The sequence below is a fragment of the Callionymus lyra genome, chromosome 19 (assembly GCF_982586985.1).
Source record: "Callionymus lyra chromosome 19, fCalLyr1.hap1.1, whole genome shotgun sequence".
In the NCBI taxonomy this organism is placed as follows: Eukaryota; Metazoa; Chordata; class Actinopteri; order Syngnathiformes; family Callionymidae; genus Callionymus; species Callionymus lyra.
In genome coordinates this window covers 19020293-19042763 of record NC_141836.1, presented here as the reverse complement: position 1 = coordinate 19042763, position 22471 = coordinate 19020293, and the positions used below count along the sequence as shown (strand labels likewise).

At 40.2% G+C, this 22471-nt stretch overlaps 1 protein-coding gene across 2 annotated transcripts; it reads right to left on the bottom strand.

Annotated features, from left to right (window-relative positions):
* Window positions 1–648: 648 nt before the first annotated feature.
* LOC148059844 (putative segment polarity protein dishevelled homolog DVL1P1) lies at window positions 649–22464 on the bottom strand. Of its 2 annotated transcripts, none has more exons than XM_087781047.1 (14): window positions 22035–22464; window positions 15363–15432; window positions 13649–13770; window positions 10976–11094; window positions 7837–7975; window positions 6671–6764; window positions 6493–6562; window positions 6270–6409; window positions 5613–5689; window positions 5242–5309; window positions 4949–5170; window positions 4699–4866; window positions 4402–4617; window positions 649–2375 (listed from the first exon to the last, which is right to left on the bottom strand). In XM_087781047.1, exons 1-14 carry the CDS (start codon window positions 22202–22204, stop codon window positions 1897–1899), a joined length of 2154 nt encoding a protein of 717 aa, XP_087637173.1. In that variant the 5' UTR covers window positions 22205–22464; the 3' UTR covers window positions 649–1896. The 2 variants fall into 2 exon arrangements, with proteins under 2 accessions (XP_087637173.1, XP_087637174.1); XM_087781048.1 differs by having other exon boundaries at window positions 4949–5167; window positions 22035–22463.
* Window positions 22465–22471: the final 7 nt, after the last annotated feature.

Sequence of the window (22471 nt, the reverse complement as noted above, 5' to 3'; positions counted from 1 at the left end):
TTGTATATGGCATGATGGCATGAAATGTAGGAGGGAAAACACTGAGGTAAAATAAGATGATTATATAGTCCATTTGGTTAAAGAGTTTTAGGTCATTTGCTTTTTGAAATACAAAATACACATATTTGTCTTTTCCCCTCAAAGTAATGAACCACAACAAAACAGTACTAAATGAATAATAAAAATAACGTTCTTGAATTAATGCTAATAAGACCAAGTTAAAATGGATTAATATGATCTTTCAGAATCACAAAGTGCTTTACTCAGGAACAGAGTTAAAAACAAGGTCACAATGCAGTAAAATTACAATACAAACATTGTTATGGTCAATATCAATAGTTCACCCGATATTCACATTTTGGTCATTTTCTACTCACCCAAAGTAAACATTTCATGGAATGATATTTCAGTTTAAACGTGTTTTGTGGCACCCAGTGTTTTTATTGTAGTGTAGGAAAGAGAGTCTGAGAAGCTGTGACCCCCGTGGATAGATGGTTAGGCTTTATCCAAAAACGTTCTACGTTACCATGACTGTCCCCATCTAGTGGCCTTTTGTGAGAATTGCATTTATAAATGCACATTTTCCCTTCCTTATCCGTATTCTGAAACAACGCGTCTGATCTTCCTGAAAGAACTAGAAACAGACAATTAATTGAACATATATTTTTATTTATATATAATAAATTTATATGTACAATTTATTCTTCTTTCATAAAGAAAATAAAATCAAAGGAAAAAAGCTTTGATTGAAAACAGTGTTTTCTAGAAATGGTAGGATCAGGAGGGGATCAAGAAAGTGCTGCTGAATCAAGTGATTTAGTCGTTTTTCTTAAGCGCTTTGTGACCCTGGTCTAGAAAGCCGCTCTACAAATATTAAGTTTTAATTGGCATCTTTTTAAGCACAAAGTTTAGAGATCAAGGTAAGCTATACCTTACGAAGAGAGTTACACAAATATTAAAGTTCTTGAATTGCCAAAGAAAAAAACATGCATTTGGCAATAAATACTTTTTCTCCACCACTCTAAGTGATACTTTGGCGTGCAATAACTTAACCCCTTCCTTTTCTTAGATCTTTTCTTTCACGTCAACAGTGTGTTTTGGGTCACAATACCACAACTTTTTTGCTTACAACAAAAATTGTACATCGACACAACCGAAGCCAAATCACGTTTGTCCATTGTACACTTGAGTTGGTTCCAGAGAGTGTAATTGTCGTAAGCACTTGGAGAGCAGCAAAGATCAAAGGCAAAAACATTCATTCAACTTGAAAAGATTCTCTAGTCCAACTGTCACTGGATGTTGTTACATGTTTTTCTTCCGATGAAGATGAGAACTAGTAGTAGTGTGCATGTAACCTGGTGGCGGATGCTGACTCGCTAAGGTTTGATTGTCAGTCAACCTAAATTAAGACATCATAAATTAAATCACAAAAAAAATCATCCAGTGTATGAGATACCTTTGCAAACATTGGCAACACAAACCCTTTTGAAAGAGAAGTTAATACTTAACATAATGTATTAATACATTTCTTTAAAGCGGCGGAGACAGTCATGCAAACGTGCCGCCTGGACTCGCGGCTACAGGACCTCCCTCGGCGTCAGTTTGGCTTCCATCAGTAGTAACAGAACAGTGTTCTTAGCCGGGAATCTAATGAAGTGCGTCGTCATGGGGGGTCTGGGGATTGAGGTCCAGGCCCAGTCAGCTTTAAGGACTTCCCCCTGGAAAAAATGTTTGAAGGATCACTAAACGAATACCACATCCACAAACTGTACACGTCACATCGGTACAAAACAACGTCAGTGATCCACGAGTCTGTCCGCGTCCTCTCGCGCGTGGACGCCATCGGGCAACGGATTAGGACAATTGTGCTCTGTGAGTTTTGAAGGCACTGTCCCGTCACATGATGTCCACAAAGAACTCGCAGGGATTGCCCATGGCGTGCTGGAAGGACTGACGACTGGCGGTGAGCTCGGGGGGGACGGCGGCGAGTTCTCGCCCGGGAGGGGCTCCGGGTGGCGTGCTGCTGCTGCTGCTGACCATGGTCTTGGGCGCTAGACGTGCCAAACAGTAAGGAGGAGGCAACCCCGGCGGGCCGTAGGAGGAAGCGTGGCTCCTCTCGCTGTGGGCGCAGGACCCCGGTCCGGGTTTGGAGAAGGAGGACGGGTGGCTGTTCGGGGACATGACATGGCTCCTGTGGCTGTGGCCGGACCTGGCGTGGCTGTGATGGCTCAGCTGACTGGCGGACCTGTCGCCTCTCTTCCCGCCGCCGCGGACGCCGGGTTCAGACTCGCTGCATGTGGACCGGTGGATCTTCTCCTGGGGGGAGGAGCGTCTGCCTTTTCCTGCACTCGGGTTGGATCCACTGCTGCGGCTTCCTGACGGTGAAGAACAGAGGTTTTTTAGCTTCGACTGTGTGTATTCACACCTGCAGATTCATCTGAAGAACATTTCTCTCCAGACAATTGTTGCAAATTTACTTCTCTTAATGTCTCCCCACTGTGTTTGTTGCCTCACACCCACCTCACACAACGTCCCCCCTCTTTTTTCCACCATTAAAATATGTATTTGGTCAAAGGTTGTCCTACATTACTGCACGATGAGCCCAACAGTACTGGGTAACATGCGTCGTGAGTGCCCCCTACAGGCGAGAATAATGGTCAAGCTTCAGGGGAGGAGAAGGTGGGGGGGTGAAAAACATGGTGCGACAACATACTGACCGATTCCGTGGAGACGGATGGAAAGGAACAAATGGAAAAAGAAGCCGAGAGAGGAGGTGGAAATGGGGGTTAGAAAGGCTTACCAGTTCCCCCAGTGTCCTGGGACTACCTCCTCCTTCAGTCTACCGTTGCCCAGCAGAAACAGAGGGAACAACAGAGTTACACACACGAGCCCGTCCTGCTGCGTCTCCTCGCTCAGGGAGTTAAAGGGGACATAGAACGGGAAACGTCTTTCTTCACGGAGAGTTTGTGTTGGTTAGGATTGTGTGACGACGAATCAGGAGCTGAAATTTTTCTCGGCTCATTAGCTAATTAACGTTTGGTCATGATATAGTTTTCTTATTTACATTTCAGGGATTTCAAAGGGTGATGGAGAGACAGATAATGTGTCCCTGTACTGTGTGTGTTATGTGACTGTGTGTGTATACAAGTGTACTGTGTCGCTGCTACGCGTGTGTATTTGTGCTATATATATAAGTGTAGTGTGTCTCTTATGTGTGTGTATATAAATGTAGTGTGTGTGCATTATGTGAGCATGTGTGTATCTATAAGTGTACTGTGTGTGTGCATTATGTGAGCATGTGTGTGTATATAAGTGTACTGTGTGTGTGTGTTATGTGAGCATGTGTGTATCTATAAGTGTACTGTGTGTGTGCATTATGTGAGCATGTGTGTGTATATAAGTGTACTGTGTGTCTATAAGTGTACTGTGTGTGTGCATTATGTGAGCATGTGTGTGTGTTATGTGAGCATTTGTGTCTATAAGTGTACTGTGTGTGTGTGTGTGTGTTATGCGAGTGTGTGTGTACACAAGCGTATTATGTGTGTGCTATGTCAGTGTGTATGTATACAAGTGTACTGTGTGTGTGTGTGTGTGTGTAAGTCTATGAATGGGTGTGTTTAATTTGTCAATGTGTGTTTAATGTGTGTGTTTTTTTATGCATGTGTCTTGTGTGTTCTGATTTTTAGGTTTGTTTTTTATGTCTGGTTAGGTGTGTGTTATTTGTGTGTTCTGTTTGTCACGTTATGTTTGTGTGTGTGTGTGCAGTGCATGAGAAGAAGGTTTCCGTTGCTTCCTGGCATCTGTTCCAACTATTCCGCAGGTTTATTGATTCTATGGCCCCTTTAAGTTCAAACCCGAGGTGCTGATAATAAACGCACACATGCACATACAACTTTCAAACTGCTTTTGTAAGTGACAAAATGGGAGTTTGTCATTTTTTGTTCTGATTCAAGCGAGAGATTTCGGCGTGAAAGACAACAGATGGCGGAGATAAATCAATGGAATGGAAGAACAACCAAGAATGACTTAAATTCAAATGAGCCACAAAATAAGATGCAATATTTGTCATGCACCGGCGACAAGATTGTGTTGATTGTGAACACGAGACTTTCAAACACTGATGAGAGACATGAGTGTCGTGTAAGACGAGCTGGAGTTTGTGATGGTGGATTGAGCGTTTCTGTGTACAGACCCAGTACTGCAGAGCTGTCCGCTGCTGACTCAAGATGCTCATGATTGACCTTGACAGCATAGGACGTGTTTTAGTACACACACCGTTAGGAACTTCTTCGCTTACCCACATCAAAGCTCAGGAATATCCCCACATCAAGGGAAATGTCATGTCGCATGTGGAGCCAATTTATGAATTGATGCAAGTGACAGAGTCGCGTTGGAGCTCACCCTCGCTGTGCTGGCTTCCCGCACTCCCACTGTGGAAACTGTGGCACGGGTCGGAGTAGCCGGGTGGAAAGCTGGGGGGCGCCGAGGGGAAGGGAGGGAAGGGGAACGGTTGCCCGCCTACAGGCCAGGGGTTGTTGGCGGGAGGAAACTGTGCCAACGTGTCCTGCTCAGAACCGCCTCCACTGGACCCTTCGTTCAGATTGAGCGACGCCATGTCTGCAGGAAGAGAGACGAGGAATCTTTGGAGGACAATGTTTACAACACCGCAAATATTTCTCCTGATTTTCAATCTTTTACTTTGGCAGAGGTCGCCGAACGTGTAGTAGCACTGTTCAGAGAAGGTTATCTTGTTGACCGTGTGTCTCAGGTAGCCATGCTTGAGGAGACTGCTGGCGTACTTCCTCGCATCCCGACGGTCCTTGAACCCCTCAACTCGGGAGTACAGCCAGTCCACCACGTCAGCACCTGACAAAAAAGCAGAGGAGGTTTGACATACATTTTTCATACTCACCCTGACAATTCCAATAAAAAAAACGATTTTTCTCACCTATGACGGCGTTGGCGATGGTTATCTTCAGCCACATCCGGTCTCGGATCTCCAGGCCGGAATCCGGTAGCTGCATCACCTTGACAATGGTGGCCATGTCTGTTTTGCTGGTGGACAGTGGCACGTCGTCAAACTCGGTCCCATAGTGTGGGTAAGGTGATGTCAGTGCGGTGGTGTGCGAGATCCAGGCCGCCGGGTCGATGGGTCTCACTGGCTCAGCTGCTGGCAAAATAAATAATATCATCCAAACCTGTCAGAAATTTAAAAAAAAAAACATTTTGTGCTGTTCTGACCTCGAGGGATAGTGAAGTAGCTCCGTGGTGACGGGTCCCAACATTTGGCAACGGTTAGACTAATAGGACTGTAGAGGAAAAGAAAACAAGTGATACACATCCAACTTAATGTGGAAAAACAATGACATTTTAAATCTCCAATTTCTAAACACAAACTCTATATATTACACTCTGATGTGTTCAAATTTAAATGTGAAAAAAATGTTCTCCAGAACCAGAAAAAAAGCACTTCTTTATTCACCGATCCATGCACAAATATCTCAAGTAAATGCTTTCAGTCAGAACTGTGGGTCACATGATCTGGTTAAAAAACATTTTTTTTTACAAAATGCTACCCTTCTACATAAGCAACAGAACAAAGTTGGTCTTACCCTGTTTTGGAAACAATCTCTCTCAGGATTCTCACTGCATCATCATTGCTCATGTTCTCAAAGTTGACATCGTTCACCTTTCCAAAAAAAACAACAACACCATAGTTTTTATCTTTAAGAAAAATCTAATGAAACAAATTCATTTCATCCTCTATCTATTTAGACTGTTGGGAGTTTAATTGGGTAAATTGACATGAAGTGTTATTATTGAAAACCTCTTGTTATTGAACTGACATTAATACATTTGATCTATCTATCCATTCATCCATCTATTATACGCATCGTTTTGTCTTTGTGGTGCAGGGCGACCACATAAGAACCTCCGATAGAGGGCAGTGTTGCAGCCTATGTCACAGCTCAGTGTTTATTTTAGCTGGAAGGTAAGTGAGTTCATAGACTAGCTTCACACTTACTCAGAACAGGTGATGCAATATTTATATAAAAAACTGTTATAAAATAACATTATAATATACTGTTGTAATATAACATTATAAGTTATAAAGTTAAGCTTTTTCTATTGTTTTTCATTTTAAAATGTGCACTATTGTAAAGTCCGACTCCCAATCATGTTAAATATTGTAAATGTAACATACCGCAGCACATTTGTTAGTATAGTTTGTCGTACATTTGCATGTTCATATCTATTGGCTGCCATACCTGGAGCAGCATGTCTCCTGGTTCTATTCTGCCATCAGCTGCGACAGCGCCGCCCTTCATAATGGAGCCGATGTAGATGCCGCCGTCTCCCCGGTCGTTACTTTGGCCGACGATACTGATTCCCAAAAAATTGTACTTTTCTGTTGAGAACCAAACGTAAGCACAATTCAGGTCAACAGTGAATTTCGTGGACGTCCTATGAGTTACTAATAAAGCACTTCACCCATGTTTAGTGTGACAGTGATGATGTTGAGGCTCATGGTGGAGTCAGTGATGCTGCTGAAGGACGAAGACTGGAGAAAGAGAAAGAGAAAGAGAAAGAGGGAAACCAGACGTTAGGTGAAGGCGGCCACACTCTGTCAAACGTAATCGTGCAGGTGATGTGTCAGGAAGGTACTCACCCGGTCTATTTTAGCCACTTTATGTCTCCGCCGGCGCCGCTTGTGTCGGCGCATTAACTGTGAGGATGAACTTTGTTCCGTGGTGCTGCTGAGTCTGTAGACGAGGAGGAAGAAGATCAGTGAGGGGATGAATGAATGAATCTCAACAAATAATTCATCAGAAAAATGACTTGTGTGTATTAATTTTCCTTTAGCTTGTTATGGATACATCAAATGAAATAGATCTACATTGTATATCTGGGGTTGGCAATTCAATCATGTACTGTAGTAAAGATGTAAGAAATGCATTTTAAAAAGGCTGGGGAAAATCAGCAATAAAACAAAAGATCACAAGCTTTAAATAAGGATATCCAGGTTTGATCGTGTCATGACATCAGCAGAATAATAATTAATATATTAAATGAATGTATAGATATTTTTACAAATTACTTAAGTGGTAAATATCTGAAAAAATACTGGAAAATACTGAACAACACTATTTTCCAAATGTATTATCATTTTATTATCTTATTGTTTTATTTATTCTGATGGATAAGATATTCTATTTATTTATTTTTTAAATAAAAATAATGCTCGTTTTATAACTAGTTTCATTTAATTGACTTGAAATATGAAAGAAAAGGCAATATATCATTATAGCATCTTAGTTTGACTTCATGGGCACGCATCAATCACATAAATCAATCACATAAATCAGTCATGTCAAATGTCAGCCGAATGGTGTCCCTTGCGTAGAATTGATGGTCCATTATAATCTGTATGATTACACTAAACATTTAAAAATGTAAAAATAGAATTTGCAAATGACTCACACATTTCCACGAGTCAAATAAAAAGTTGTGGATTCTCATTTCTAAATAATTTCAATATCAATATTCAAATATCAATTTAGTTTTAAATCAGTAGATGGTATAAGAGCATTTATTTTGAACCTCTGAATGAGATAATCCACACAAATCTTTTTTATATAAGTAGTGATCTGAAGACAAATTGTAATAATTATTAAAATAATTTAACAAATGTGTGCATTAATTTCAAGCTATAAAGAAGTCATTGAATTATTACTAAAACATTTTGACATTGTGGCCTTAAAAGAGCACAAGTAAGATGAATTATTCGAGTTCAGCTTTTGATTTATTTGGTAGAAATTAGGTGAAAACTTTCACCTGCTTGCATCTTCGTCTTCCTCGCTGTCGACGAAGGAGCTGGACTCCAGCTCGCTGCTCATCACCGACGTGCTGTCGTAGCCCATTGCCGAGTCTCTGGCGGTGCGCTCAGATTTAGAGTGGCCGTTGATGCGAGGAACTGCAGGGAAAGAGGAGAAGAAGTCCATTAGGTAGGAGGCTTGGTTTTATCAGGAAACCTTTATAACCATTGGAAGTTGAAACCATTGGAACCCTTCATCATACGAACAGAGCCAGTGAGGCCAGGCTGCCTCGGGTGGCAGAGGATTGGTTGAAAATGCTTCAGAAGTAGAAGAGTGTATGGCACAGTTCGTGAATGCAGAGAGTGTGTGAAGCATTCCAGTAATGTTGTGGCTCCAACTGTTAGCTCTGCCTCTCAGAATCTTTTTCAAAAAACGATATTCTGCTTCAACTCTTGACCCGCACGCTTCAACTTTCCTCTTCCAGAAAACCAGAGAGTTCAAGTTCAACAAGAGAGAAGAGTCTATATCCTTCCTAAATCTCAACCTGAACCAGGTGATCTCTTCCCTCAGGGCAGCTTCACAGATGATCCACGATAAGAGACAATGAGGGTAAATGGGATACAGCGAGTTACTGTGCTCTAAATCCATTTTAAAATACTTTTATTTGAACCCATTATGCACTTCAATGCTAAAGTGTATGATTAAAATGCTTGGAATAAAAAACTAATCAAATTTCACGTTACAGTAGAAGTAGATAAGTCCTATCCTTTCATTAGACAATATATATTTGCAAAGAAACACGTTAAATCCCTTTCCCCTGGGGTCGACCACGACTGAGTGAGCTCTGGATCGCAGGAGAGTATCACTACTCCCTGTCATCACCGCTAATCTGTCCCTGACTAATCGGAATACCCTGTTCGGCACAAGTGGCATTCAGTTTCCGGCTCTCTACAGCCTCAGGTTAAAATATGTCATTACCTCCAAAAAAAAAGCCTTAAGCAGGGATCACGGGATCACAGAAAAAAAACAACAACAACAAAAAATGATCATATTTTGATTTGCATTCCTGTTAATGTCTTCCAACATGCAAGTCAAGCTTCGGCTTAACTGATGGCTCCGACCTCAACCTTTGAAATCCACACTTAGCCATCAACTCTGTGGAGGACCAATATTAGAGTCGTGACGCGTTACGATCCACTGAGGATGATGGGCCAGGACAGCCTATAATTCATCTCTTCCAACTGCTGCCGAACACAAGAAATATTTTCAGGCCGGTCATGTGTAAACGATGACGGGGGAATTCCTGCAGTCCATGCTGCAGGCGACCCGGTGATGAGGCGTCTTCACGCTCAAATAGCGGTCACAAGTAGAGTACAAACTTTTATTATGTTACTGAAAATGTGTGTGTAAGACAGTCTAGTCAAGGTCTTTGCTGGAGAGATTTAGTTTAGAAACATTCAGTTCTGATGACGTTCTACACTGCTGCTGTTCTTCACCCTCTTCTTTGCTGCAACCTGAGAAGCTGATTGAAATAGTACCTCAATGTGATGTTGGCCTGAAGCAGATGCTGGTTGTGACTACATGTGAACTCCTGGAGGTTTCAATAAAACCTGTTCATCATATCAATGTTTGCTGCAGAGCAAGAAACAACCTGAGGCCTTGTGTACTGTATGTGGATTTCCTACTAGAAATGGGCGTACACTCGATCCCAGAAAATGCTCTTAGCCTTTGTATATCCAAATCAACATGGAATTTAGTGCAGACGTGTTCATCCCTTTCCACGCCTCCATTTAGAGATGTCAATCATATTTAAATGAACCAGTTCCTAAGATTCTCGTACGAGCGATAAAAAAAACAAGATAGTTTCTTTAAACCGGAAAACATAACTGAAATATGGATCACACACTGTGTGTTGTATTTTACATACAAGGTTATCAACAAAAATACTTACAGAGACATTCTGGTGCTTGTTTGAAACATCTTAAGATCAAGTTTCCCCAACAACAAAACTTCAAATCAGTTATTTATAGCACTGAGTAGTGAAGAATCAGAAACTTTTTATTGCCAGAGTAGTAAACACAACATAGCATTTTTTGTGTGGTGTCAGAAGAGAATAAAAAACATAAAATAAGATAAAACACGATGTGAACGTGATCATTTTGTTCGTGATATTATAAAAACAAGGTTATAATTCCTTCACACTTCTAATTTTCCACATAAAATACCTCATAAAAACATGCGGTATAAAATGTACTCTTGTTAGGAATGTTGCCATAATAATCTATGATCATCAGTGGTGAATGAGAAACATCTTTATAAGTTTGCAAATAATTTAATATCCACCGATTTAAATGAAGACGATTTTTTGTGCGCACACACTCTTGGTACACGAGGCCCAATATATCTGTTATAATATATATTTCTAAAAAATTAATTGAGCTATTGCGATTGCTAAAATAAATGGCTTGAATTACTAATAAAGAATACAACTCGGCTCCAGCTATTCCAACATCTTTCAAGTGAAGATGCCGTCCAGGAAAACTAATGACATGCTAATTAATGTGTTGCTAATGAGCAGGCAGCTCAACGTTTACAGCTTCCCATTAGCTTCTAACCACCGAGGAGCAGAAGTTTCCCAATTATAACTTCATGCTTTGTAACTGATTCGTTTTATATTCAATATTATGTGACGCATTAGAAATCGTTATTTTTCCTGCTTATTTTTTTTCTATTTGTTGTCCAAGTGATTGCTCGATAATCTGAAAGATTTTTCTTTCCTCAAAATATGTAAATACATCCTTAGTTTTTCAGTTCTGCTTCAGGATATTTTATCGTGCGTGATAGAAAAATAAGAGACAACTTTTTCTCGGCTATTAAAATATTTGGTTTCAAGCGCAGGAATGGGAATAGAAAGATCAATTTTTCAGGAGATTGATTTTTTGGGGGGAAATGCGCTCCCACTGTTCCTTGTGTTTCTCATTCCAACACCGCTGAAACCACATGACCCCCTCTGGGCTCTGTCACAAATATCCTCTTTCTTTACACTTTATTCAAGTGACTGGTGCTGAGTTAGCGAGCAAGCTTAAGAAGCATGAAATGACAAGATAATCACATTTTTGAAGGGATCCATCTGGTCCCAAGCTGCTTTTTACACTTACGTTCCGTTTCTCTCGCTCTCCTCCTCGCTCGCTCCCTCTCTCGCTCCCTTCTGTGGCTCAACAAAGACTCCGTCCCGGTCTCGGTATCCAGGCCGTCACGACTGCTCACTGCGTTAGCGCTGCAAACATACAGAAACTCACTTTAATAGATGACACGTGACAGAGCAGGGTTGTTATTGTGGAGCATCCTTCCGTGTCATTAAAGTAGAGAATACATGGAGTGGATGTTGTTTTGCGACAATAGGTCGGTTAATGAGACCTTTTGAAAGTGCAGATGGTGCAGCGAGAAAGACGCAGAGGAGACCATGGCATTAAGAAAGCCACTAGTGGAATATCAGGTGTGTGGAACAATGAGGAGGTCTTGGTACTACAGGTCTGGGGGGGGTTACAGAAGGGCTTGCGGGCAGATGCTATTCCATTGCAGGTCTTGAGACGCCGTGGCCTCAGGCGTCAAGACTCAAAACAAGCCCAGGCTGATGTGAACACCACACCTGTTTAAATAACTGCATTAGACAAGTGCAGTCATACATAAATTTAAACCATTGCCATGAATAACTCATGAGCATTGTCAATATAATCGGCAGCACAGAAATCTGGAGCAAAGAGTGAGCTGCTCAATTAGCTACATGCATTACGACAGTCGACTCGCATGGCAACTGGTGTGCTGCCTCTGTGCAAGTCTGTGCATGTATGCTCATGAAGAAAGCACACAAGGCGGCCTCAGTTGTTCAGCCCGACACTATTTAGGTCATTTTACAAAAAAAGATCTTGAAAAATGTTTAAATGTTTTTAAAATGAAATTTTTATAATAAATAAAGTGTATTTAAACAAGAAATGTTGAATTTTATTTCATTATTCAAATAAAATATTTCACAATTTGATATGATTATTTGCCAATTTTGTTACTTACACTTATTTTCTACTCGTCCTCATGTCGACTAAGGTTTGGGATTATTTTCAGAGTAACCTCCTCCTTTTTAGAGTTTTAGGAAAAAATCTATATACATTTTAATGTAGTGACTGAGTCCCAGGGAACTTCCTCCAAAAAGATTACATACTGATCGTATGTAATGTCCATCTTGTATTGAAGCGCCGACGAGATATTTTATGCTCGTTTGAAGAAAAGTGGAGTTTGAATTAGAATTTAAGATCAACCCTAACCACTAACAGCATGCTAGCCTAGCTAATCAAACACCAAAGGTTTTTCTATAAATCTTTCATTAAAAATTTCTACGAGCAAATTTCGGACATATTACTAAATTAATAATTTAATAATAAATGTATAATTCCTGTCCATCAAGGGTTGGTGAAAAATGAGTTCATCTGCTCAGTTAAAAACACCTAGATCCCAATACAATAAGAACAATATTAGGGATTTATGCTTAAATTGGAAGATCATGTGCATGTCTTTAAAATATCTTGTCTTTTCTGAAAATTTTTATTTATTCTTAGTGATTAAATATTACTGGAAGATAATGAAAAAAACTGGGATTCAAGATATATGTAAATATACGTTATATCATAAGAATGTTGTAATTCTGACTGTAATCGTACTATAATTAAAAACATGATCAGTTGTCACTCATACCTAATACTGCTTTGGTTGTGTCAACATTAGATTATTTGCGCAAACACGAGCCAGTCTGATCCAACAGTTCAGTCGGAGCTCCAGCCAGGCTGCATTCACTTGATCCTGAGTTAGATTATCTACATCCAGGTTGCAGCTGTGAACAAATGCCACCTCCTTTTAACTCCCCCACTCACCCCGTTGCTTCCAATCGCCACCCCCCTCCCTCTTTGGGGAAATGGAGATGGGGGGCTTTTATGTCTGCTAATCCGGATTACCAGGCTGGAGCACATCATCCATTCTAGGGAGCGATGCACCTTCAGCATCAAACAGAGCCGTGCACCCATGAAATGGATAGATGGCACACAAAGAGAAAATAAAGTTAAAGTAATCATCAAGAGGCTGGACGACTGGGTTTGAAACGGAGGAGGAGATTCACCACAACAGAGCGGGCGCTGCCTGTCTGACTAATGCAGGAATCAGAGAAAGGAGGAAGGAAATGACGTGCGGCGGTCACATGGAATTTTCCCTCCGCAAGAGGACGCTAGTCTGAGCGAAAGGCCGACTGAGAACAATAAAAACCATCAAGACAAGCTGATGGAGACGCCGCCTGTAGAGGGCAAAAGAGAGCCAAGATGTCACAACATGGATAAAGAGATTCACTTGACAGAAGGTGTGCTCTCAATATAGAGCATCAGCCATATTGCTTCTGTGCTGTGATGGTAACAACTCTCACCCCCACTGCCCCCGGCCCCTGAAGCTATATTTAGACTTGGCCAGCACTGGGATGTTCTTATGTGCTACTGTGAGTCAGGTGATGATCATTAAAGATCCTGGACATCTATTTTCAGACACATCGATGGCGGTGATCGAGGCTGCCTGAAGATGTTCACGGTGCAGCAATCACTTCGAGCATTTATGCACACATGAGCAGAAGCAACACATGAACCGATGCTTGAGTGAGCATGAAAATACCAACACCGGAGTACGAGTCCACACTGTGGCCAACACCTCCTTCATCTCCCGTCTTCGTCACATTCTTTCCAGGTTTTCATGTAGTGTGAAACGACAAGACCGCCCAGGATCGTGGCTGTACGCCTACTTACTGAAAGGAGGGGGGGCGGGAGTCCCCGATGCCCCCTGTTCTCTCAAGAGGAGGAGGAAGCTCTGGATGGCTCTCCGTGCATTGGGACCCTCCATCAGAGTGAGCACTCTCAGCCAGCACCAACTATGAGAGAAGAACACAGATACTCTTTATTTCATCATTGCAAAATAAGATTTCCAATCCAATTTGACTAAATTTGGACAACGGGACAAGGAAATGAATAATTTGCTCATGTTGTCACCCAAATTTAGATCCAAAAACAATAGAAGATTGATTATAACTTGTGGTATGCAAGAGTCATCTGCAAAAACTTTTCTCCATGACTACCCACTGTGGTGAGTTTGGAAACACTAACGCCGACTGCTTTCTGACGTTTCAAGCGCTAAAAATGGATTGAATTAAACATTTTTCAATCAGAATATTGGTACATCTGCACTCTGAGCACTTTTGTAGCAAAATATTTATTAGCTTTCAAGAAGTCTTGCAGCAACATATCTCATATGGTGACCCTTTGGGATAGACAAAGGTGGTAGATGATATATTGATTATTTTGTCTGGATTTTTTTATTTGACTTTTTCAATTATGGACACACTGTGATTGTGTTTGGACTACTCTGTATATAAAACAAGCATTTGTTATTCATGTCACACATGTCTGTCACAAATGTATTTTGTTTTAAAAGGCAAAGAATTAAAAATGCTCCCATTATTCAAAAGAAAAAAAGTATTTATATACAGATGATGATATGTTGACTTGATAAATATTTTGCGCACACATCTTTATTTATTAGTAAGTAAGTAAGTCATTTTTATTTATTTATATAGCGCTTTTCCAGACCAGCGTCACAAAGCGCTTAAACAATCAAAACAATATTCAATTAAGTATATACTTTAAATATATAGATATTTAATACATGTGTTAAAGTTATTACAAATTATGTTAGTAATAGGGATGAGCAAAACAGTCAAGAATAAATACGTTTGTTTTGGTTTGTTGTTTCAACAAAAATGCTTCACATTGTCGGAGCATACTTGGCTGAATAAGATCTACAGAACATATTGAAGATGTGTTCTACAACCATCACACTGAGGACGACAGCTTTCCTCAAAACATCCTCGAGTTCAATCTGTGAGGATTTAGCGCAGACGATGGAAGCCAAATTGCACAAACACTGAGAGTTTGTTTGATCTTCACATCCAATATGGACTAATGGTGTAGCTCACTGTTGATCGATCGTGGGGCGACGTGTATAAAACAATGGAATGACTGATAAACAAAAAATCCACTGAGCAGATTAAAGGAGCAGCAGTGAATAAATCGTGGTCTTAATCAATGGCATGGGGCACTAACCCTTGTTGGGAATGATTAAGTTGTCAACAAAGCTACTCTGACATATTTTATTGTTCCCATGGGGACACTGGAGCTGGCAGCAGTTGATTCCCCCAAATTACAAACCACTATAAAGCCACGCCAGTCAATAGAGGGGCTCGAGTCGTGCAGGTTGTAGCGGATGATGGATGAGGTTTGTATAATTAGGTAAAAGTAACCACAGCCATGTTTCTAATCTAATGCTAGTCTCGCATATACAATGGAGGAGGGCGGGGAGATCAAGCAGCCGAGTGTTTAAAAAGCCCTGTGGAGGCGTGAACGCCGCTCATTTACATGACGCACGAGTGCTCGGCGTCGACACCAGTGCATTATCCATCTCACTTACCCAGGACACCACTCTCCCGTTGAAGCAGGGCAGCTTGGCGTTGTCGTCGGAGATCTCTTCTTTGACAACCCTGCAGAGCAGATGGGTCTCATTAGGCCACAGAAACATAGCGTGCACGTGTGGAAAAGTGACACGTCAGAACAGTGTTGACGTTCAGCAGTATTAATAGAGTCGTCCAGAAACGAAAGGGCCCCCCTCGCTGTGAACTTCTCAGCTTGTAAATTCTCTACAGAAAAACCTCCCAGTTACCCTTTGACCTGCTGTGTTGCAGTTCAGCGGCTCTCAGTCGCCACACCTGCTTGACTCGCGTCACTTAACTCGGATGGGCTGATGACCTCGCACAACAAGGGTGAACACGAGTTCAGGATATGGCAGGGAACAAGCTTTTGTCTTCAAAATAATCTTTTCACATTATCTTAGATCAGGGATCAGAAACCTGTACGTGAAGAGCCATTAAGTAAGTTTTCCTACTAATTTGGTGCAACAAAATTATTTTTCAGTGATACTTAGTTTTCCGCTCCCATGTCCTCCCAAGATACTTTAAAGCGAAGAGAGATATGCAAGAGATAGTTTCATTTAAATAACGTTTTGTACAAACAGACACATACTGATGAACACTTAGGGTCAGAGAACAATTTAAGAGATACTTAAATCAACACAATATTTGACCTTTTACATAGTTTTCTAGTTCAAATGAGGCCTAAAACAACGATCATTTCCATCCCAAACACTTGCAGGAGCCAAGGTTTCTAGCAGGCAAGTTTGTTTGATAAATTATAGGGACTGCTGTTTTTCTGTAATGTAAAATAAAAGGACAGTTGTTTTTATTGCTAACTTAGCTAGTTGATTGCAGTCATATTGAGGTATAATGTACCAAATTAGAGTCTCAAGTACTACCCCTCCATTGTGATACGGGATTCTTGCCAATACACATCCCTAATAATAGCATTTTAAATTACATAATAAATATAATCATATAAAGTACAAATGAGAACAAAAAAAAAGGAGAGGAAAAAAGATATGGAAGGAAGGCCAATGTAATGGAAAGGTAAACTCGTTTTTAAATAGGAAAAATGAGTGTGGCTTTTGTGAGACACAGTGAAACAGATGAATTGTCATCTATAACAAGGGTGGAGATAAACATGCTAAATTTGGCTTACAAGAAAAACAACAAATATTGCATCTTCAGTGAAAGCATCAGTTATATGCCAAAAAAATAAAAAAGGGAACTTAAGTACGAGTTTGAGTGTTTCAGAAAAAAACAATATTATGGAGGAAAAATAGAGGCAGATGAACATCTTCAGTGAAATATGATTAAAGCAGTCATTTGTGCAGAGATCCAACATTCTGGCTCAGAACGGCAAACATGAAAAGGAAGAGGCGTGACATGAGAGCAGCAGTAAACCCTAAGAAAATTGCATGCGCTGGTGTCTCTCCGACAGCTGCTTTGTAGTATTCCGGCTCTGTGTTCTGCCAGAACTTCCACGCTACAGAAATAATCAGTGGAGTCGGTGAAGCCACTCCGGTAGCTGTGGGAGCAGCGGCGCCGGGAATGGTGGACAGAGATAGAGCAGCTGTGTGGCTTCAAGTGACGTTGGCATGGTCTGCTGAGGTTCAACCTCCAGATGGAGGAAGAAAGGAAGTGAGGCGGCTCTTAGGTAGGAAGTGTTTGCATCCTCTGCCTCTCCCTGAAGCCGCAAGACCTGCTTTAAAGCGACTGCGGAGGACATGGGTGTGGAAAACTAAATATCACATTGACTGCAGTTTATCTTTTTAATAGGAAAAGATCAAAATATCCTACATTTTTTGCACATAAAACATGTTTTTTTATAATTAAAAAGTAAGGAAGTCAATCATCTGGTGTAGACTACAAGTAGAGGTATTAATGTAGAATTTAATCCTAATTATCAGAGGAAAATACATCTTTCTGAAACTAATCTTGGACAACACTGCTATTTTATAATCCTCTTGACATTTTCTGAGCAATGAAGTAATCTCCGTCTTTCAGGCACATTTCAAGTCCAAATTTAAGATAAACACGTGCTGATCGAACTTCTGACTTGAGACCACTTAAAAACAGGTATTAGTGGATTATAAAGGATAATGGTGAAAGATTTACGACTATTTACCGTCCGAGAAACTGCACAGCAGAGGATTAGAACTATTTGTTTGTACACTACAGATGCCCAGGGATTGATATGATATTTTAATCTGAGAGACAGACCGGCAGGAAACAAATATATGTAAATGAAATAATGCGATACTGTAGGAACAAGGATATATTTTTAGTATTATCCAAGTACTCTATTCTTGCATTGCAAAATTTACAGGCAGCATGGCTCTTGACAAAGTCCTAAGTCTTTTAATAATATTTCCAAATATTCAAGTCAAATGCATCCTCTCATCCTCAGTCATCACTTGGATCTCGTAGGATGTCTTTGTTCCTTGAGCTTGCTGCAGGGTGTGTAATGACTGTTGCCATGTTGATGCTGGAAGTTTTATTGCAAAACAATATTAAACAAACGCTGTGAATAATTGCATGGTAATTATTATTTGGTTAAAATATAAACATTAAAGAACTATTATAAATATAAAATAAATAAATAGTACAATGAAAAAGTGTATCAATATTTTTCATGTTTTTTGCCATGTTTTTAGCCAGCCATTTTCCTTTTATTTATCCGTCACACCTGAAGGCTGGTCTGTTATAATAATGGCAATGACAAGACTGGTGTAAAAGAGGTTGGGGAACCCTGATCTATTCTGTAAAAAAGAATATAAAATATCAAATTAAATAATATCTTTGATAATATATTTTTTCAATAAAAGCATGTGATGAGGAATGAAGCCAAGATCTTTAAAAAGGTGATGCAGAGAAAGATTTCCTGAAAACTTTTCTCACTGCAGGAGCTTAAGCATCACTTCCCCTGCAATGAAATGTAACCCCTGCCAGCCTCTTCTCTATTCGGAGGCACAAACAACAGAGTTTCTTTCAGACACAGAGGACTTGGCTGCTTCCTCTGCTGCTGGGGGCCTCTGTGACTTGCATCGCAGTGAGGACCTGGACTTGCTCACCACCGTTGGCGATGAAAAATGAAAACATCGAAGGCTCTTAAAAATAATCAGCTTCCTGTCTTATGAATATTGATGGATGAATAGGTAGAGCATATCCATCCTCTTTTGCTTGAATATTTTTTTTCATCTTTAAGGGGATATTTTGCACAGTTTCGGGGGCATCTTCTAGGTAGTGCAGTCAACGTGAGCAGCACAATCTTTTTGAAAATTTAGCAACCCGCTCACTAAAATGTCTGGTTTTCCCCAACGCGGCAGGGGGTCTACTACAGAAGACCCTGCACTGACTGCTCATTTACATTTCAAACACCGTCTATAACTGCAAGGGATTTGATGTTTTCCCTCTCTGCTCAACAGACTTATTCTTCCCTTGCTAATTCTCCAGCAGCCATCCTGTCTGCGCACATGCAGTACACAGCCAGCTCAGCCTCCACAAAGCACTCTCTGAGCCTTTGGGTTCGCTTCCATAGACTGACCGGACCATACGGTGCTCGACCAGCTGAGCCAGAATTCTCACTTTTAACTCAAAGCCTTGAATGTTCGTCGAGCATTCGTCCAACGCCGCCGGCTCAGCTGTGTGACGACTGCACATGGAGGGAGCAGACACACTTTGTACGCTTTCATAATGTGCTGGTCCATCACCTGGGCCACAACGAGGAGCCGCAGAAGAGGCAGGAAGCATGTGGACAAAGGCGCAGCATCAAAACCAGCAGCCACCAGGAAGAGACCGTTTCCTACTCGAGGTTGGAAATGGATCCATACTGTCTTGCATTTCCTTTGTGTCAAGCAGCCATGAAAATATGAAGCAACCTACGATGACATTTACACAGAAACTCTGGGAATAATACATCAAGAGTAGCCAGACATAAAAAAATATATATTCAAAAAATCAGTTCGATCCCCAAAGAGAATCTTGAGATGAAGGTTTGAGGTAAAAAAACGTATGCAAAAGCTTAAATACATAATCAAAAGGAAATAAGCAGTAGAAAATGATTGAATGATTGTATAAATGAATGAATACACACGTTTGTTATTAGGTCAAAAGGTAATTCATATGCTTAAAACAGCATCAATACAAAATGAAAAAGAGATAAAAAGAGCCATCTTAAATGTTTCAATCCTTTGAACGATTGTATTTTTTTTAATTGGTTTTAGTATGATCACTGAAACGCCTTAAGGGCAACTAATGTGAACCTGAGTTACCAACATGTTTCAACTGTTGAAGTTTTCCTCTTCAAGACGATCTACAAATCTCTCATTCCTCATCATGATGTTCCACCATGTTTTGAAGTTGTAACTTATAAAGTTCTCTTTATAAGTTACAACTTCAACTACTATCTTCAGAAAAACAAAGCGTTTTCAGTGGGCGGGGCTTAACCACGTAAATATTGAATTAAAAGAGAATTTTATACAAACAGACACATACTGATGAGAACAATATAGATAAATTCAAAACACAATTACACACGACACATCAGTTGCCCTTCAAATGTCTAATTTGGCACAACAGACTGTATGTTATGAAAGAACGGGGAGATGACAAGTCTTCACTGTTTAACTTTGCCCTAATAAAACATGCAGATGGTTGTTTTTCTGCTGTGAGGAACTCCAGGAAATAGAGACAATGATAACAGTATTTGGCCGTCCAGATGTTACTGTAGCCAGACCTTTGGAGTGACGTATCAACAAGTGACCTATTCCTGCCGGAGCAGCACTGCTCTGTTTCAGAGCTGCATGCAGCGTCGCAGGGAAATGAAATGTGTAAACAAGTGTTTAGAATTCATCAGAATCAGAAACTTGTATTGCCGGTGTTGTAAACACAACATAAGATTTTGATGTGGCAGGACAGAACAAAATAATTAAATGAGATAACACAAAATAAGCAATAGATAAACAGAAGGAAGCACCATCAATTGTTATAATTAATAAACATAATAGATTGAAAAGGCTCAACAACTGCTTCAAAATCTCAAAAATGATGCTAGAATGAGAATGAGAATGTTTTTTTCAACAATACATGAATATCGATACAATTATTATATTAATACGTCTCAGTTATGCATTTATATTAGTGTTTCATGGTTACATTGTAAATTAAATGTATTCAATGAAAATTCATCATATGAAAATAGACTATTTTGACTTCTAAGTGGCTAGATAATGGCAAAACTCAAACCGACTAATTTGTTCCAACGCCAGACTGGAGGGAAACAAGAGCTCTAATCTGAGTCTCTGGCCGACTGAACTCTTCCATCTTGTTTGCATTTATGAGATCAGAAATTAAGGTCATGAGAGGCTTCAGAGCAGAAAAAAAAATCCAGTTAAAATAAATAACGTTAGAAAGCACCCCTGGGCAAAGTGTAGCCAGGGGGCCACGTGCAGAACTCTGACTGTAATTATGCGGCCCTCAAGACGTTCAAGATTATGTTCTTTATCTTTATCTTTAGACTTAGATTGTATCTTCTTGTTCTTTCTCTTTATTTCTCTTTGTTCTTATTTTATTTTGATTTATTTCTTATGAAAAATTGCTGTATTTGCTGTGGCTATTGGAAAAAAACAATTTATAAAGTTCTACCTTACCTTACCTTACCTTAAGACAGGGGTGGGCAATTATAATTATTCAAGGGCCACATTAAATTCTGTGAATGTTGTTAGGGGCCGCCAAGCAAAAAGAAAGACGAGATAATCCCTAGGCCGTGACATTTATTAAGCTAAATAAGATGAAATTTTATTCTTGTATATATGAGGGTTTTTTTTTCAAAACATTTCTTCAACTAACTTTAAAAAAATATTTTGAGGGATAAATATATACTCAAAAAGTACACACAGTAGGGAGTAGGGAAAAAGTAAATAAGTGTTATGTGAAAATGTTAATTAATATTAAATACAAAATACACTTTTTAATTCATTAGAACCATTTATAAATGATCAAACTTTGGCATTACGAGGGCCGCATGTGGCCCCTGGGCCGCACTTTGCCCAGGTCTGCCTTAAGAGGTTAAAGTAGGATTTTGTCAAAATGCATCTTATTGCTAACTACTTTATTTTGTATTTAACTAATAACACCAATACATTTAGTGGTCCTTTTTGTTAACATTTAATGTTTTTTTGTTTTTTTTATCATTTTTAGGTTTTATTATACAATTACTTTTTTTTTAGGTTTTGTTTCTTTTTCCCATTGGCTTGAGGGCCCCTCACTCATTTACAGTATGTAATGAGAACCTTTGTAATATCATTGTAGATAGAAAGACTTGCCTTTTTTATGTATATATTGAAAGCTTATTTTGTAATTGATACAAAATATGACAGATAAACAATGATTATATAGTAACATAGAGTTGGTGAATGCATGTATATATAATTACTATGATTTAAATGTGTAATAATTCTGTCCTTGGATAGATGTTAAATATACTAGTGTTTTGTTTGGGTTCAAAGAACAGATGAAACCCGGGTGTGAGCTTTAATATGTGGAGTGTTTGTGTGGATCAGCAGCAGGTGCTGCAGACATGTCACCAGCAACACCTACACATGGTCCTCACGAGCCTCGCTAAACATGCTAATAACATGCTAATAATAACAATAAAACCAGAGGCTCACCCGAAATCCTGGTCCATGGATTTGAAGAAGAATTTGTAGCTGTGGACGGGTCGGTTGTTGAGGACATTTTTAAAATCCGCTAAGGTGACTTTCTCCGGCGAGACGGACAGCTTGACCAGATAAGGAGTCTCCTCCTCGTCGATGTGGTAAATGATCTTGGTCTCCGCCATGAAGGAAGCGCCTTGACACACAAACAAACAGGCCTTCTTCTTCTTCTTCTCCTCCCGACTCGCTGCTTCACTGCTGGACTAGCACTGCTCCGTGGACGAACCCGCGGCCGGTGCTCTCGCTCGCGGTTCCGCTCATAGTTCACGCTGAGAGACCGAGGCGGTTCCTGGTCTGGTGGCGGCGGTACTGGTGGTGGCTGTCGGCGCTGGAGCAGGAAGAAACAGTTCCAGGTCCCTGTGATATGGAACTTGGGAATATATTGTGGACTC

Coding starts and splice junctions, on each gene's coding strand:
- LOC148059844 (XM_087781047.1), bottom strand. CDS start 22,204: ATGGCGGAGACCAAGATCATTTACCACATCGACGAGGAGGAGACTCCT. Junction 11,095..13,648: donor TCCCGCCCCCCCTCCTTTCA/GTAAGTAGGCGT, acceptor GTATGTTTGCAG/CGCTAACGCAGTGAGCAGTC. Junction 7,976..10,975: donor GAGAGCGAGAGAAACGGAAC/GTAAGTGTAAAA, acceptor CTTTCCCTGCAG/TTCCTCGCATCAACGGCCAC.